General features: G+C 35.8%; 1 protein-coding gene across 3 annotated transcripts in view; it reads left to right on the top strand.

The window, feature by feature from the left end:
• Positions 1–15,900, top strand: part of PAPOLA (poly(A) polymerase alpha) — a 43,680-nt gene extending 27,780 nt beyond the window's left edge. The window contains exons 15-22 of one of the 3 annotated variants that reach the window (XM_084208214.1): positions 1,414–1,523; positions 4,136–4,257; positions 5,286–5,428; positions 6,723–6,820; positions 9,299–9,519; positions 9,892–9,957; positions 11,569–11,643; positions 13,738–15,900. In XM_084208214.1, coding sequence (XP_084064340.1) covers positions 1,414–1,523; positions 4,136–4,257; positions 5,286–5,428; positions 6,723–6,820; positions 9,299–9,519; positions 9,892–9,957; positions 11,569–11,643; positions 13,738–13,833 — 931 coding nt within the window. In that variant the 3' untranslated portion in view covers positions 13,834–15,900. Of the gene's footprint in view, positions 1–1,413; positions 1,524–4,135; positions 4,258–5,285; positions 5,429–6,719; positions 6,821–9,298; positions 9,520–9,891; positions 9,958–11,568; positions 11,644–13,737 lie in introns of all 3 variants that reach the window. The other 2 variants (XM_084208213.1, XM_084208212.1) reach the window with 2 other exon arrangements.
• The last annotated feature ends 754 nt before the right edge of the window (positions 15,901–16,654 follow it).

Here is a 16,654-nt window from a genome sequence, read left to right as displayed (position 1 = left end):
CCAAAACACAATTACATTACTAAATAAGCTGACATTTTTATAGAATCTTAAAAGGATTAATTTTTAATGACGGCACCTGAAGGCAAACAAATGATGCTCAGCTCTTCTTAAGTAGTATTTAAAATAGGTACTATTTAAATTAAGTGCTCTTTAATTCTGTATAAGAATGTCTCTAAATCAGAAAATAAGGGGAAATGTATTTTTGTTAATAACTGTATTAATTGCATAATCTTCTGCCAACCTGTATAAGTTACTGCTACTTGGTTGATGCTGTTTAAATTGTGAGGAAGCACTGAGAATCTGGGAGAACATCAGGCACTGTAGAACAGAGCTCTTGAGTAGCTAAGTTCATTTAATGTTATAAAATTTAGCAATTGGGATGAATATCCTTGAAATTGTAATGGCTGTGGATAGAATTTGTCAGGTTGTGGAAACAGTGGAGAGAGTATCAAGTGCTTCAGATTGTTGAGGATTTGAAATATTTTTCACTCCTTCCTCCCCCACTCTAAACAGCCGTTGCAGGTGTGTAGGGGCTGAAAACTATTTTAAGAATTTATTTCAAGATAGCATTGTAATTAATTTGTTAGGAATCATATTTTTGTGTGAAGTGTGAGAATGGGGGAGGAGTTTTTCTTTACTGAGATGTGTGAAAAACCTTGTTACCTTTGCATAGGGCCTTTTCCACACAATTAACTGCTTCAAGTACATATAGGGCTACTTTTTTTTAAGAGGCTGTATAATTGTTGCACATGTGTTCTGAGTAAAATTGGACAAAAGCAGGCAGTACCTCCTCAGCACAGTTTAGTGGGTGGATATGACTTCAACTGCCTCCATAATCAGAGGCTCCAATTAGCTCTTATTTCAGAGGACTAGATTCATGGAATACTTCCAGGAAAGGTTGTCTTCCCAGAGTATACAAAGGACATTCTTTCACCATCCCATGTGAAGGGGAGCTGTCAAAGGGAGGGTTTTAACTGAAACAGTTTGTGGTCATTTAGAGCTGAGAAATTTGAGCATTGAAGACATGTTTAGGTTGCAAAATGGAAGTTGCTTAATTGGATAATAGGTTCTAATTACTTTAAGTGCCTTTATATTTGCTATGTCTAGTTGAGAGCTGGTTATTCTCATGCTAGGAGCTATATGAGAGTATCTATATGGGAACACAGTTGAATGGAGTAATCTACTGATGATCTTAGTTCATTTGCTGGAGGTAGATGTGTAGTGTTTAATGACTTATATTGTGAATGGAAAAGGAATATTGTTAGTCAGCTTGGTTTTTGCCTTTCTATGTCTGGTTTCCTATTGCTACTACAGCTAGAAAGTACAATCGTTGTCTATTGCAGCAAATGACTTATTAAGCTGTCTAATTCTGTCAGTATTACATGACTGTTTGTTTTTTATAAAATTCTCCAGGGAGGAATACCGTACAATGTGGGTGATTGGGTTGGTGTTTAAGAAAACTGAAAACTCAGAAAATTTAAGTGTTGATCTCACCTACGACATTCAGTCTTTTACAGACACAGGTAAGTTTTGCTTTCTAGGTGTTCTGGTATTAATAAACTTTGAAGTTATTGACTTTGTTCAAAATGTAGTCTTTATTCATAATACTCATAGTAATAGTAGAATTGTATCTACACAGAGGGTTTCAGCTGAGGAGTTAGGGGTTTTATTTCATGAAACACATTTTCAATGATTTTCATGTTCCTAAAGCTAGTTAGGATTTAGACTAATCACTTTCAGTTTGTTCTCATTAAAAGTGATAAAAATTATATACACATCTTGAAGATCTCACTAAAAGTGTGGCACACTATTTAGTAATCTTTATTAAACAGATGAGTTAGTTATAATATGCAAACTAGCAAGCTTAGCCTCAAAAATTTTGCGTATAGTTTAAATATTTTTATTACTTGGTGAAACTAAATTTATCAGTGGATTAACAAAATGTCTTTTATTCCATGGTGTTTCATACTAGATAATTGATTCAGTTATCTTTACTTTCATGTTTGACACCCAGTGGAAGAGTTTTTTGACTTTCTGGTGTTTACTTTTTGATTCACAAAAATAACTTAGTACAAAGATAGGAAATTTTGTAGGCAAAGAATTGGTAGCAGCTGGGGAGTGTGACACCAGAGTGTCAGGAACAGTAGCTTTGACAGATTTATCTAATAAATTTACAGGGTTTTTGTTTTTTTTTTTTAAACAAACAACAGTTGAGGCTCAAATATTCTGTGTTTACAGAACTGAAGGAGTAGGTTCAAGTGTTACCTAATGCAGCCATGGTCTCTGAATTTCTAAGACAGTCTGAGGAAGCAAGGGACTTGAACACTGTGGTCCCCCTTCACACCTGTGAATGCAATAAATATATTTGTAAATCATGCCAATGTTTCAGAGTTGTTTATTGTCATATATATCTGCAGAGGGGTATCTCTTTCTTGAGAGTTGAAATACTTTTTGTAATTATTAATGATGAAGGTGAAACTATAGCAACTGTAGGAACATGATTCTAATTTTTGAGAATATAGAAAAGATAATACCTTGGCTGCTGCTTTGAAGGAGTGAAGAAAATCAGAAGTTAGTTTCTCAGGTCTTTCATTGTTTATAAACAGATATTTCAGTAGCATACTGGTCAGAGATTTTTGGTATGAAAAGACTAAATGTTGCAATTATGATTTTTGATGTGATTTATTTGCACTATGTTCTTGAAGTTTAAGTGGAGTGGCATTTCATCAAGATCCTTACAAACTGTGATGCAGAGTTTTTGATTTGTGAATATGCTTCCAGAAGTAACAATCTAGTAAACAATTTATGTTTGTGTGTTGCGGGCTTTTTGGTAATCTGAAAGTAGTGTGGGTCTGTCTTCACTGTTTGTAATCAGCCCAAAGACTTAATTGCCCTGTCTTTTGGAATGGATCCTAAGAATTTATCAAAAGTTACTAACTATTTTCCAGGGTGGAATTAAAGAATAACTTGCTTTTTAGTGGAAGCAAGGGGAGGAAGAGAGATATGAAGAGTGATCTAGGTTTTCATTGTATGGAAAATTTGATAAGACCTAATGTCAGGAATATGGAATGCTTTAACAAGGTCTGGTTCCATTGAACATGCTTCTACCTTAGGTGTAACCAGTATAGTTTTTTACAGAGAGGCTTTATTAGCTTCTTCAATACCAAGAAGTAGTGCAGTATTCATTGAGCTTTTTGTTTGCCTCTCTCTTAACACCTTTTTAATTACCTGTTCACAACCTATTCAGTGAGATTTCTTAATGTTTGTAGAATAGACAGTGAATTAGGGAGATACCTCTAGAGATTTTGTATTTAAGAGCTACAGAACCATTTTTATTCATACACCTGCCCCAGCTTTTGTTCAATGTGATGCAGACAATGTGAAAGAACCATCTTTTCATTTTTACCTGGCTTTACTTGAGCCCAGCATCCAGGACTTCAGCACAGTTCCTGTACTAGCACTTACTGTGGGTGACTTACCAGAAGCAGCTGTTCTGAGGTGAAGAGAAATAACTTGCCATACTAGACAAAATTAAAAGAAACAAATACCAACCAAACAAAACTGCTAAAAAAACCAAGACAACAACCAGAGCAACAAAAAAGCTCAAGATAACAGAAAAAAATCTAAACATAAATTACTTCTGTATAAAAATGTAGTGATGTGAGTTGCCAGAGTAATTTTAATACATTATGTGGCAAATGAGCACTTAACTCTTGAATTAAAACCCATTTGTTGCAGAAGCTGCAAAAATACAATCACCTGCAAAGAAAATAATTTTATGTAAATGCTGTAATTCTTATGAGGAAATTTTATTTCCATCTTTAATCTCTTTGAGATGAAATGAAGAGTTTGCTTCAGAGCTCTTCCAGTTAAAACTTGTTGAAAATACAGAGAACTGTGTGCTTGCAAGACATTTTTCTTGAAAAACAGGTCACCTGTTTCCAAACTAGTGTTTGTGTTTGTACTATCAGTGCTGGCATGGTAGGCAGTTCCCTTTCTTCCTCCAGAACAAGGAAACATTATTCTTGTTCTTGAGGGTAATAAGTGCTCTGAAATGCAAATCGTTTCTGCCTGGGCAAGTAAGTGGACTTTGCAAAATGCTTCAGTATGTCTTAATGTTATTCTAATTATGTAGTTTATAGGCAAGCAATAAACAGCAAGATGTTTGAGATGGATATGAAGATTGCTGCAAGGCATGTGAAACGTAAGCAACTTCACCAACTGCTACCTAATCATGTGCTTCAGAAAAAGAAAAAGGTAAACTTCTCTAATATATGAGAGCAATAAAAATGCCATTGCTCTCAAATTTTTTGATTTTTTTGGTTTACTAATTTACATTTACTTAGTTGTTCAGGTTTACTAATCAAATAATTAAAATCACATTTTGAGATCTTAATTTTACCTGCAAATGATCTCATTTGAGTGTAGCAGTATTATTAGGTGCACTGAATATATACTACATTTCTCAGAACATCAACAATGTGGATGGTATCTTCTTGTCAGGCTGGGTAGTTTACCTGTGGCCATATGAGAATGGTAGCATTAGTTTTTAATTAAGATGCTGTATTGGATTATTGTTTAATTTCAGTCAAATCAGTAAGAAGGGGTGAAACTTTGAATTGAACAATTCAGTCTGTTTCAAAAATCCCTACTGCTTTGTATTAGCTTAATCTGAGAGCAATACAGGTTTGCTTGGATTTTTTAATAGTTAAACCACTGCTACATATTCTGTTTTAAGTATAGCTGAATAACATGCTTTATTTCTATAGCTATTTTATATTGAATGCTGTTTTAAGGACTAGGAAGTCATTATTGACGCCAAGTGTAGATCTGTTTCAGAGAATGATGTAAGTATTAAGTAATATGTATCATAAAATAGTTGTACTATGTCAGAAAAGGGTTTTTCTTCTCCATGGACTAAGTTCAAATCCTCTTTAAATTCTTTTTATGTACATCAGTTTGTTTTGATGTATGTCACTTACTTTGAAGTTAATGAGAGTATTTCTAAGTCCACAATACCAAAGAAATTTGAAATAAAGCTGAAAATATTATCATTGCATACAGTAACAGTTTGTTTTTCAACGTGATTGGCTCAGACAAATCTGTGGCAGAGCTGTGAACATGAAAATGTCAGTGCTTGTAGTGAGAGGATAGTGGTTTATTTACACGTAAAAGGATTTGAAAACTGTCCATTTAAGTTTGCATTTTAAAATAACTTAAATTTCTGTTGATATTTAAACTTTTAATTAGACTAAGAGAATTTTCCTTTGCCTTGTGGCTTGCAGCATTCGACAGAAGGGATCAGGTTGACAGCTCTGAATGACAGCAGCCTAGACTTGTCTATGGACAGTGATAACAGCACGTCTGTGCCTTCGCCTACCAGTGCTATGAAGACAAGTCCGTTGAACAGTTCTGGAAGTTCTCAGGGGTAATGAAGACTTTCAGTCTTGTTGCTGTTCTCTTCCTGAATTACTTGTGTTAAACACATTGCAAATACTCCACACCTGTGATACCACTCTTACCACAGTGTTAATGTTCCAAATTTGATGGAGATTGTAAACACTCTTATTTCAGTTTGAGCACTATAGCAAAATTTGGTGGTGCTGGACTTTAGATGAGGTATTATAAAGTTGGGTAAAAATGCTTAGAAGAACATGATGATAGAAAAACTTGGGGCCCACAGTAGGAGGCTGTGAGAAGTAGTGAGCAGATAGTTGTGAGGGTGAGGAAGTATTTTGTGAATTTTGGATCCAAGTGTGAGACAGTAGAGAAGTTTCGATTTTCTGTCTAGGAAATCAGTAGGGCTCCTGCTGTTACTGATGATACCTATGCAAATTAAGCTTAGGAACATAATTTCCCACTAGTTTCAAAGTGTACATATTAAAGTTTACTTAATACTGACTTTCTGTATTAAGTCTTTTCCTACCTTAATTCCAGTTTACTGCAATAAGTGAGTGTACTGTCTTCTTTCGAGGGTCCCATGTTTGTCTCTTTGATACACATAGAAGTTATCATCAATCTCCTACAGGTCAGCAGTATTACACATCTATTATAGGATGTGTATAGGATGAAATTGACTTAGTGCTTTTGGCAAAAGTTCTTTCGGTTAGTCTTCCTTGGTAAATGGTTAACAGTAGTTGATACCACTCTCTGTGCTATTGAAATAAATCTGTCTTACCTAGGATGTCACAAGTGAAGTGGAAATTGCCTGATTTTAGACACACACTGCTTCCCAATTTCTTGATGATGGAATTGGGATCATTTTTGTGATTGGTCACTTGAAGCCCCAGGCCTTTGTTTGGGATGATTTTAGACTGAAATCATCCTTGTAACAGTGTGTGTAAATTAAAACCAGACTTTTTATTCTGGTCTTTCTGCACTGCTTTTGTTTCAACCTTTAGTAAATAGTTGTTGTGTTTTCCCGTGCTCATTATTTGGGTGGACACTTCCTGAATTTTTGCCTGTCTTTTAAATACAGCTTTTTTCTGATCTCAAAACTATCATTGAGTAATTTAAATTCAATATTTGAAAGAGCTTCCATTGCTTATGTTTGATAGTAGATTGCCAATGCTCACTATTTTACTGTCATAATTTCTACTCTGTAATGTAGGTAAAATACCAGCTGTGGTTACTGGTCACACATGATGTGATGAAAGGCAGATCATGTAACACTATAGCTTTACTACTGTCTTCAGCATTTCATAATTTTTCTCTTTTAGCAGAAGCAGTCCTGCGCCAGCTGTAACAGCAGCATCTGTGACCAACACACAGGCTTCTGAAGTCACTGTGCCACAAATAAATTCCAGTGAAAGCTCAGGGGGTAAGGAAAATGGCATAGCATATTGTTTCTATTAAATTTTTGGTAATGTTTATAGGGCAGTTTTTCTTCCAGCTTGAGTCTTCTAGTCTTTGCATAACACATGCTGTAATGTGTTATTCTTCATATACATAGTTCAATAATTTCTTAAGGATTCAGAAAATCAGAGGAATATTTGATGTGATATTTACTTTTTTTATTCTTAGAGATTTCTATTTGCCATTCACAATAGCAGTGGTATTCCAATGACCTAATGTAGGTCTGTAGTTTGGTTAGCTAAATGAGGAAAAAATTATTTAAAGCTGGAAGAACAATTTTTATATTTATTTTTAATTAATTTTGTAGTTAAACTCAAGGTGGTTCTGTACTGTCTGTATGTAGTCTGTCCTCCCATGTTCCCGCTCCTTGTGCTTCATGAAATTGATTCTGGGAATGCAAAAGACTCAGATGTAAGCAGAAACACATCTTAACACATGTTCCTTACTGATGTCTGTTCAGATATGTCCCACTGCATGTGCTGACTTTATCCTCTGTTTTCTGCAAGAAAAAGTTCACTTTACTTAAAAATAATTCAAAAATTTCACTCTTAAGTCAATGAATAAAAGCATCTGGTGAAAATATTTTCTTAGAATCAGCTACTCTTCTTTTTTGATGGTGCTTTAGTGTACAAGGAGCAAGTCAGAAATAGATGGAAAAGGGGAGTGACTGGTTAGCCTTTCAAAATGAAATCTCTCATTCAGTCTTGACGTGTGGCATGGTTTAGTCTTACTTCTCTCTGATTTTTATCGTGTCACAGGTGCATCAATGTGAGTTAGTTTGTCCATGAGCACTAAATGGAGCTTAAATGGCGTGACTGGTTTTTGGATTTGGAAGCATATCAGAAGTTGTTCATTCTTATATTTTGGTTAATCAAAATGTTAATCACCTGATAGTTGTTAATGAAAAATTTCCTCAATGTATTTTTTCTCATCCTGGAGCATCTCCCTATGTGCGCTTATTGGTTTGAGGTAGGCAATTGATGAGATAGAGCTTTGTCATATGGAGCATTTTTCAAAAGGATGTTTATAATATCAATTCTTTATTTGATGCTCTGTGATGACTTCATATTTGTCACTGGATAAGCTAAGCCTGAGAAGTGATAAACTTAATTTTTGAGTGAAAAAGGGAGTATCAGATTGCTCTTGGATTTGATTTAATGCAGTCTTGGCAATGCATATATATGGCTGAGTACAGAAGCAGTAGAATTTCCTTAGGTACCACAAATACTACAGCTGTATTATGCAGAGCTCTGTCTGGGCTCATATAGCCTGCCTTAAGCAGGGTTAATTAGGCTAAACAGTGTCATTGCCATGGCTACCCTATGTCTGGTACAGGAATTCTTTCTCAGAATCATGTGTTAAGGACTTTGGAATGGACCTAAAAGATCATCTAACCGTGACTCCTCCTGCCATGGGCAGGAATACTTCCCACTAGACCAGTTTGTTCAAGGCCTTAACTGACCTGGCTTTGAACACTGCAGGGTCAGGGCATCCAAAACCTCCTTGGACAACCTGTTTCAGTGTCTCACCACCTCATACTAAAGAATTTCTTCTAATACCTAACCCAGATTTCCCCTCTTTCACTTTGTGCCCATTGCTCTTTGTCCTATTACTGCAGTTCCTGACAAAGAACCCCTCTTTGGCTTCCCTGTGGGCCGCCTTCTGGTACTGGAAGGTTGCTGTGAGTTTTCCATGCAACCTTCTCTTCTTCAGGCTGGCCAGCCCCAATTTTCTCAGCCTCTCTTTAGAGGGGAGGTGCTCCAGTCCTCTTATCAGCTTCACAGCCTCCTCTGGACTTGCTCCAACAGTTCCATGTCCTTCTTCTGTTGGGGACACCAGAACTGTACACGGCACTCCAGGTGGGGTCTCACAAGAGCAGGGTAGAGGGGAAAAGTCCCCTCCCTCAACCTACTGCCCACACTCCTTTGGCTGCAGCCCAGGGCACGCTTGGCTTTCTGGGCTGTGAGCACATTTGCCAGCTTATGTTGAGTTTTTCATCAACCACGGCCCCCAAGTCTTTGTCCTCAGGGACTTTGTCTCAGTCACTTCTCTGCCCAGCCTGTGGGTGTGCCTGGGTTTGCCACAACCCAGCCACAGGACCTTGCACTCACTCTATTGAACTTCAAGAGGTTTGCATTGACCCACCTGTCCAGATCCCTCTGGATGGCATCCTGTCCCTCCAGCGTGTCAGCTGCACCACAGCCTGGTGGCACCAGTGAACTTGCTGAGGGTGCAGTCAAGCTCAAGAATGAGCTTGAAAATAAACTGTGCAGTGTATGCACACTTGCTGTTCCAAACATGATGCTACACCATTAACTGTATCAATTCCTTGATGCCTGCTTGATGTCAGGGGTTTTGATTAGAGACCAAAAATACCAGTGATTGAACTGAAATGATTGTGTGGATTCCTCTTGTTGAAGGTCTTTAAATTGTTTGTCCATAGGTACTTCAAATGAAAGCATTCCTCAAACTGCCACACAACCAGCCATTTCTCCACCACCAAAGCCTACCATCTCTAGAATTGTTCCCTCAGCGTATCTATTAAATCCATCACCAAGAAGTTCAGGAAATGTTGCAACAAAAATGCCTAGCCCTGTCGCAGCAGTGAAAAGGACATCTTCTCCCCATAAAGAAGAGTCTCCTAAGAAAATTAAAATTGAAGAGGTATTTGAGATTTTGAGATCATACCATAGCAATGTTCAAAACTTTGAATATTCATTTCACCCAGAGTGCTGATTCTCATATTCCAAGTTTCAGATATTTCCTATTCTGATTGCATTGCTGCTTGATGTTTTCAGCTTGCCAAGGTGTTAGTATTTTTATTTTGTTGGTATTCATCACATGACACATGTACTGCACTAGCACAAATGCTTAGAATCGAGATTCTTATCTTAAAAGTAATTATTTTGGTAAGCCTGTAATATGCTAAGTCTTATAACTAATTTTGTCCTTTTAAACCCTTTGACCTTATTTTCTTGTTGATTTTTTAAAAATATGATTTTATTATTTGTAATAGTTTTTGTGTTTACTTTTCAGCAGGATGAAATAAGTGAAGACACAAGCTGTATAGATTTGAATGAACATGAAAAAATGGAAACTAAGGTATATATGTTTAGACTGTACAATTTTGTATATATTATTTACGAAAATTACTGTTTCTTTCTAGGAATGACTAAGAGCATGTCCATATCTAGACTCTCCAGTAGAGATATCAAAATGATATCTTATTTTTTTTAATCTTCATGTCAGTATTGATGGAGTCCATTGCCTGCTGCCATGCTAAGTTGAGGCTCAATCCATAGTCACATAGGACTGTCCTTGCTTTGCTGGTCAGTCACATGGTGTTAAGCATGGTGAAAAAATTAGTAATGATATTTATATTTCGGTTTGTTAAATTTGATCAAGGATGTGTCAATTTGCCATGTTTTTTCTGCATCCCAAACCTGATGTATGTTAATTAGCGAAGGAACAATTGTCCTGTGTATTCTGTTTGGAGTTTGCATGTTGGGCTGAGCATCCTAAAGCCAGCCACCTTGTTCACTTTTTAGATAAAGAAATTTCAAGTGATAATAAGTAAATCTTCTGTGCAAGTGAAATTATTGTGTGAAGTTACAGCATACTGTTTGGGGACTTAGGAAATTCAGTGTGCCTCTCCAGTATCTTATAATTAGCAGACAATTTTTTGCCTTAGTGGTGAGCAGAAAGGGTGGCAGACTTTTTAGCCTTATGATAGGAGCTTTCCAGTTGGGATTTTGCAGTTTTTATGGAGCACATTCCATTGTCTCTGGAATACTTTAGAAGTTATGTTTATGCTTAAAGTTAAATGTAAGTTCTTTGGTTTATAGCTTCAAGGGCCATAGGCAAGGAATTGTATCTTGTAAGGCAGTCACCATGCAATATCTCTGAACTTAAGATAGGTGAGGTTAGAAATACATGTAAGCACTTAATCCTCACTTCAAAAATAGATCCACTGGATCCAGATCATTATAAAAGACATAGGTAATCCTGTTAGTTTTTATTGGCAGTCTCCTCTAAGTCTTTGTCCTTAATATTTATGGAAGGAAATGGTGGAATTAAATTTCTTAAATTAACATAAACACAGGTTTTCATCCATTGAAATGCATTCCTTTTTTTAGGGTGTGTTAATGGTACACTTTGAGCTAGCAGACTGTTTTTATTAAAATGAGAATGTGCCATTGTCCTGCTTTACTCCTGTAGTCCCGCTGTTTTACCTGCAAATCAGTCTCTGACACTCACATATTCATTTAGGAAGCTGATTCAGCCCATTAAAGCAGCAGGAAAACTTTACTGGCAGAATGGCAAAAGCTGTGGAAAAGCTGTTGAATTTTTAAACAAATTCTGTAGCTTTTCACATGATCTTCCTTGATAATACGCTTTTTGTCTTTAGTGAGTTGAATGACATGTAATGTTTTGCTATAGGATTCCGTATAAAAGGTGTTATTTGGTTAAACAAGTGACAGCTGATAAGTGATATAGCTTGTGTTGATGTCAAATCCCTAATAAGTGAAACATTCTCCAGTGTGGTGATCCCTTTCTAAAATGAAGGGTGTCAATGCAGCAAGCATCAATGCTTGCATTTTTCTTTTGCTGTATATGCACAATGTAAATAATTTTGGAGTGTTGGGTGTTCTCTATATAAGTAGCTCATTGGAAGTGGTGTAACTGTGGTGATGCTTTTGGTTTTTTTTTCAGGAGCAAATTGAGACAGAGGTGAATGTTAATTCTCAAACAGAAACTCTTCAGACAACTTCTCTGCAAGCTCCTCAGGTACTGTTTTTAAAAGCAATACTGCCATGTAATGTATTTATGTGCTAATCTGTGATGAAAGGATTGGAACTGAAATGAGTCCAGATGTTGAAAGTATAATTTTAAATATAAATCCATTTTATGGTAAGCTACTTGTTGTTACTGTCAGAATTTTTGTGGTTTAGATGGTAATTGATCTTATTGAATGTGCATTGTAGCTAAACATGTATTGCTTGCCATACAAACTGACCAAAGCTGGATTCGCTCTTCTGAATTATGCCTTCCAAGTAAGGGGCTCAGTTTATTCCTTTGTGCTTTGCACATCACACAGAATAATCCTTTCTAACAAGGAAACAAATGCTTTGAATAGCTGCTGCTCAAAGATATCCAGGTAGAGGTTGAGGATGTCTGAAATGTAACTTCAGATTCTAATATTTGGTACAAGAGACAAGTTGTAAGCTTGTCACTCCTTAGCCATCTGGTGTTAGCAGTGTAAAGTCCTTTGGAAAACAGTAACAGTAAGAATTCTGCAGCATTCACTTAAATTTTTGCTTCCAGTATTGTAACAACTTTTAGAGAGCACCTCTGTTTCTTACTAGCATTTTTAAACTTCTCTTAGGGCTCTGCTGATTAAAGTATCACTATCTACCACTTTATGCGCACTTGAATGATTAAAGTATGTGTAATGAATGTGTTGGTTGAAAATAGAAATTGTTGCAATAGTAGTAATGGTATTTCTTACTGGACATTCTGAACTGTATGAGCAGTACTGAATAAAGATAGCAAAATTGTTTGGCAAAAACTGTAGATGCTACATGGGCTTCCTAAACTGCTTCGGAGGAATTTTTAGATCATTTTGTAAGTACACCAGTTTTATTTTGTCTGTCATTGTGGGGGATTATATAAAGCTTTGTAGCTTTTTTACAGATTGTGTGGTTGTTACTTTAGCAAAAATAGTCTGGAAACTACAAAGGATGGTGAGCCTCCTCTGTCATTTTTTGGTGTTCTTGTTGGCTTTGCTTAAAACACTACCCATGTTGCAGAAAACAAAAACATGTCAAACTGCAGATCAGCACCAACCAGGGGGTTACTTGGGCAGGGGTGATGTGAAGCCCAGAGCTATTTTGTCCTGGGTCTCTGCTGCTTTGTGGACTGACAAATCAGTCAGTGTTAACTTGATTGATTTATTTTTAATAAAGCAGCAGTTAAGAGTAGTCATTTTAATGCAGTTTTCCCCGTGTATCACACGTACCTTATATAAATTTTGAACATTTATAACATAAGAAAACATTTTATGATAAATGATGTGAAGTGTTGTGTAGTAACTGGGTTATTGGGATGGTAAGTAATGTGCCACAGTAAAGTGAAAATACTAAAAAAAACCTCTCACCCCCAACCTAAGAGGCATGTACAACAAGTGAGAAATTAATTAATCTCATTGAATCTTGGGGTGTGTTACTGTCTTTTCCTTTTGTTTGTTTTAGATACAATTTTTCTGAATGGCATTTAAGTCTTATAAGTGAGAAAAAATTGTTGAGATTATTGTCAAGGTGAAATTCTTTACACATTTATACAGTACCTTTTTAGAGTTTGTAACTTTTTTTTTCATGTAAATCTGAAGTAGTATGATAATTTGGAAATTTGACTGTAGGGTTTTTCAACAGTCTGGAATGTTCACTTTGGATTGTGAACTGTTTTTATCACTCATCTGTAAGGGCAGAGACTTAACACTGAATTGTTGAGAGGTGTTTTTAAATACTAAACATGTAGATCAGATAGTTGATGTTACTGTTCAAGCATCATTATGATGTAGATGTTTTACTATAATGCAGGTTATTAGTAGGCCCAGCTTTATCTGCAGCACTTGCTAATTTCTTGCAGTTGTCAAAAAGAAATGCACACAAAGATTCTTTGTAGAATGTAGAAATTTTCTTTATTAAAGATTCTGTAGGTAAAGGAAATACCTGCTTGTCTCTTAATAATCTGTAATTATCTTCATATATTCCTAAAAAGTCTTCTTAAGAGGTTTGCCTTGAAAGTTAATGCCAATTGCTACAATATTTTTCTTTTTATATTTACAAAGTTAAAATACAACCAAACTTCTTTTCTTTTCAGAAAACACCCAGTACAGACCTTTCAGATATCCCTGCTCTTCCTGCAAATCCTATTCCTGTTATCAAGAATTCAATAAAATTGAGATTGAACCGGTAAAAACCACCTCAGGGGTCCATAAACAGTATCTGCCAACTCAACCTGTTGTCTTCTAATGCTAGAAAAAAAGGAGAACGGAGGGTGCAAGACTAGAACATAATCGCAAATGGATTTAGGTATATGTTGTGCACTTCCCTTTCTGGACTAAAGTCGCCGCTTGATTGGAAGTCCAGGTTAGTATGTGAAGCCAGGAGTACAATTAATGTGTTAGCAACAGTTACATTAAATATTTCGAAGGATTACTGCCTTTAAAAACATGAACACTATTTGTAGCCATATTTGACATTCTGATGGAATTTGTTTGATGCATTGTTTCAAAATTGAGATAAAACTGGCATAAGAATCCCTTAAATGCACTTTTATGTACTTTTTTTATTGGAGTATGACTAATTTTAGATCTTTAGCTGATAAAATTTCATTTTATTGAAGAGTCTCTTCAATAGTAGTAATTTGCAAATTGGATGACATTCTGTGATATACTATACATTGAAAACAAAGTGTATAGTATAGTTAGTTCAACTGCCATCAAGCAGCAGTAAGTCTTTAAAATGTAATGTCAAATCTTGGGGTCATAAGACGTAAGTTGAGGAAGTAATTGGGAAGTTTTGGTATTGGTGGGACATGATTAAGATGTGGTCTACTTTTATTTATAGGATTGTTTTAAGGTGCATACAAATCAGCAATCAAACAGTAAATAAACTTTCTTTTGAGCTAACTGAACTCCTTATTCCCTTTTTTTATCCCTTTATTTCTTGGGAAAATATTTTGCATTTACTGTTGGGGGTTTTTTTTTTCAAATTATTTTTTCTGCTTGTATGCACCATATAGAACAATAGTTATTTATACAAAATAAAAACAAGCCATGTACTCATTTGGGTTCCCCCCTGCCCCTTACCTAGTTGTAATACCTTGTGGGCCTCTAGGCACAAATTCAGAATTTGTCCCATGACTAAAGTGTTTAGGTAAATATTGTGTGCCTGTGAAATACACCACCTGTCTTGATGGCCTTTGAATCACTAAATATGATTTTTGTACACTCCATAAAGGTCCCGAATGCATAAAAAAGCTTAAAATTTTAAATAAAGGCAAAAAGATTTTTCCCTATGAATTTTAACCTTTTTATTTTTAGATAGTTCATCACAAGTAGTTTTACATACTGAACAGCACCAAATTTTTAAAAATCATATTTCTAGTAAGCACTTGACATCTAGTAAGCTCTCTTACTCCTATTTTTTGTTCTTGTAGTCCTATCAAAAAAGTAACAGCTTTTTCTTTTGAAAGAACTAAAGCTCTCATGGCAAAGAACAGTATTTGAGGAACATGAGGGACACCAACAGTAATACCAGATGTAGATAACAAACTTCATGTTACTATTACTTAAGTCTGAAATATGTGGGATGTCAAATCATACTTCCCATACTTTGATTAGCATGTTTTATGAATTCCCTTCTCCCATTGTGCTCCATCCTATTACACATGCATCTTTCATGTTACAAGTTAAATTACTTACACTCTTCCCCTTATCCTTCTAAATTAATTCTCCAAAGTCAGAGTGTAGCTTATCTTTTACTTAGGCTGTGCAGTAACTGAAGGGGTTTTTTTTTTGCCATTTGTCTAAGATGTCTAGTATACAATATTTCTCTTTTCCTTGCCCTGTGCAGCCTGCTGTCGTCCACCCCCAAAGAAGGTTATATCTTAACAGTTGAAGTGTACAAGCTGTCTGTGTATTTTGTGTAGCTATGGAGTTTAGATCGAAATTGCCAGGCACAAATTTAGTCTTGTCATTTTGTTTACACATCGGAAAATCTTTTTCATTTTATTAAACGTTTCATGTAACTGCACCCAAGTTTTGCCAAGCTGGAAACTTGGAACCTTTCTGTATAGTGACTTTTTAATTCTAGTTTTCATAACCTGGAGATCAGACTGTTGCTTTCGCATGATGTACGTAGTGTCTCATGACTGGAGTTTGCTTTGTTTTATAGTATCTGTACTCCTTGTATTTTTCAAGAGCTATTTTGTAAACAGATGATGTATTTCTCCATTGAAAACACAATAAAAAACAGCACAATCCCATGGTTGTCTAATTTTTCTGACTGTGCTAATTGGTTTTACTTTCTTAATTTTTACATAGCTCTTAAATTTTCTGCCAAGGCAAAATATGGTATGGCCTAAAGGAAATAGAGTAGATAATGCTTATTTAGAGAGTATTCATTTATATTTGCAACAGGAAGTGGAAATAACCCTCAGAAGGATGTTGGGTTCTAGCTATTGAAGGGAAAGTTTGTGAACTGTGCAGTGTTTTGGTGGGGGCAGAGTCAACAAAAACACACACAACATTGAAGGGCATCCATTCCATCTCTTCATCCTAAATTCTTAAAAGTGGACAAAACTAAAAGAAACACATGCCCAAACAATTTGGGGGTACGCTATTTTCAGCAAATGTTTGTGCTTCATTTTTTAAAAACATTGGCTGTAGGAGTTTTGGCACCTCAGGCTTTTCTTGCAAGTGCCTATTCCTTATGTCAGCAGATGGCACTATTTCCCTTCTTCTTAAGTTTAAGCATGTCCTGAAATAAAAGTAAAAATTGCAGGTAGCTGTGCATCACTTGATTGATCTTTGTATCAGCATGAGCCCAATCCTCCAAATGCTTGATGTGAGTAACTTTAATAAGTAGTCTACTTTTGACTAAAATTTCTTTAACTGCTAAAACCACTGATGATTATGGTCTTCATATTATAATTGCCCTGCCTAAAACAATAAACCTTTCTGTTGTATATATTTTTCACAGCATGAAATTGTCTTGTTTAAAACAGATTAATC

This window comes from Fringilla coelebs (assembly GCF_963513975.1).
Source record: "Fringilla coelebs genome assembly, chromosome: 6".
NCBI classification, from domain to species: Eukaryota; Metazoa; Chordata; class Aves; order Passeriformes; family Fringillidae; genus Fringilla; species Fringilla coelebs.
This window is presented reverse-complemented; position numbering and strand designations above follow the sequence as displayed.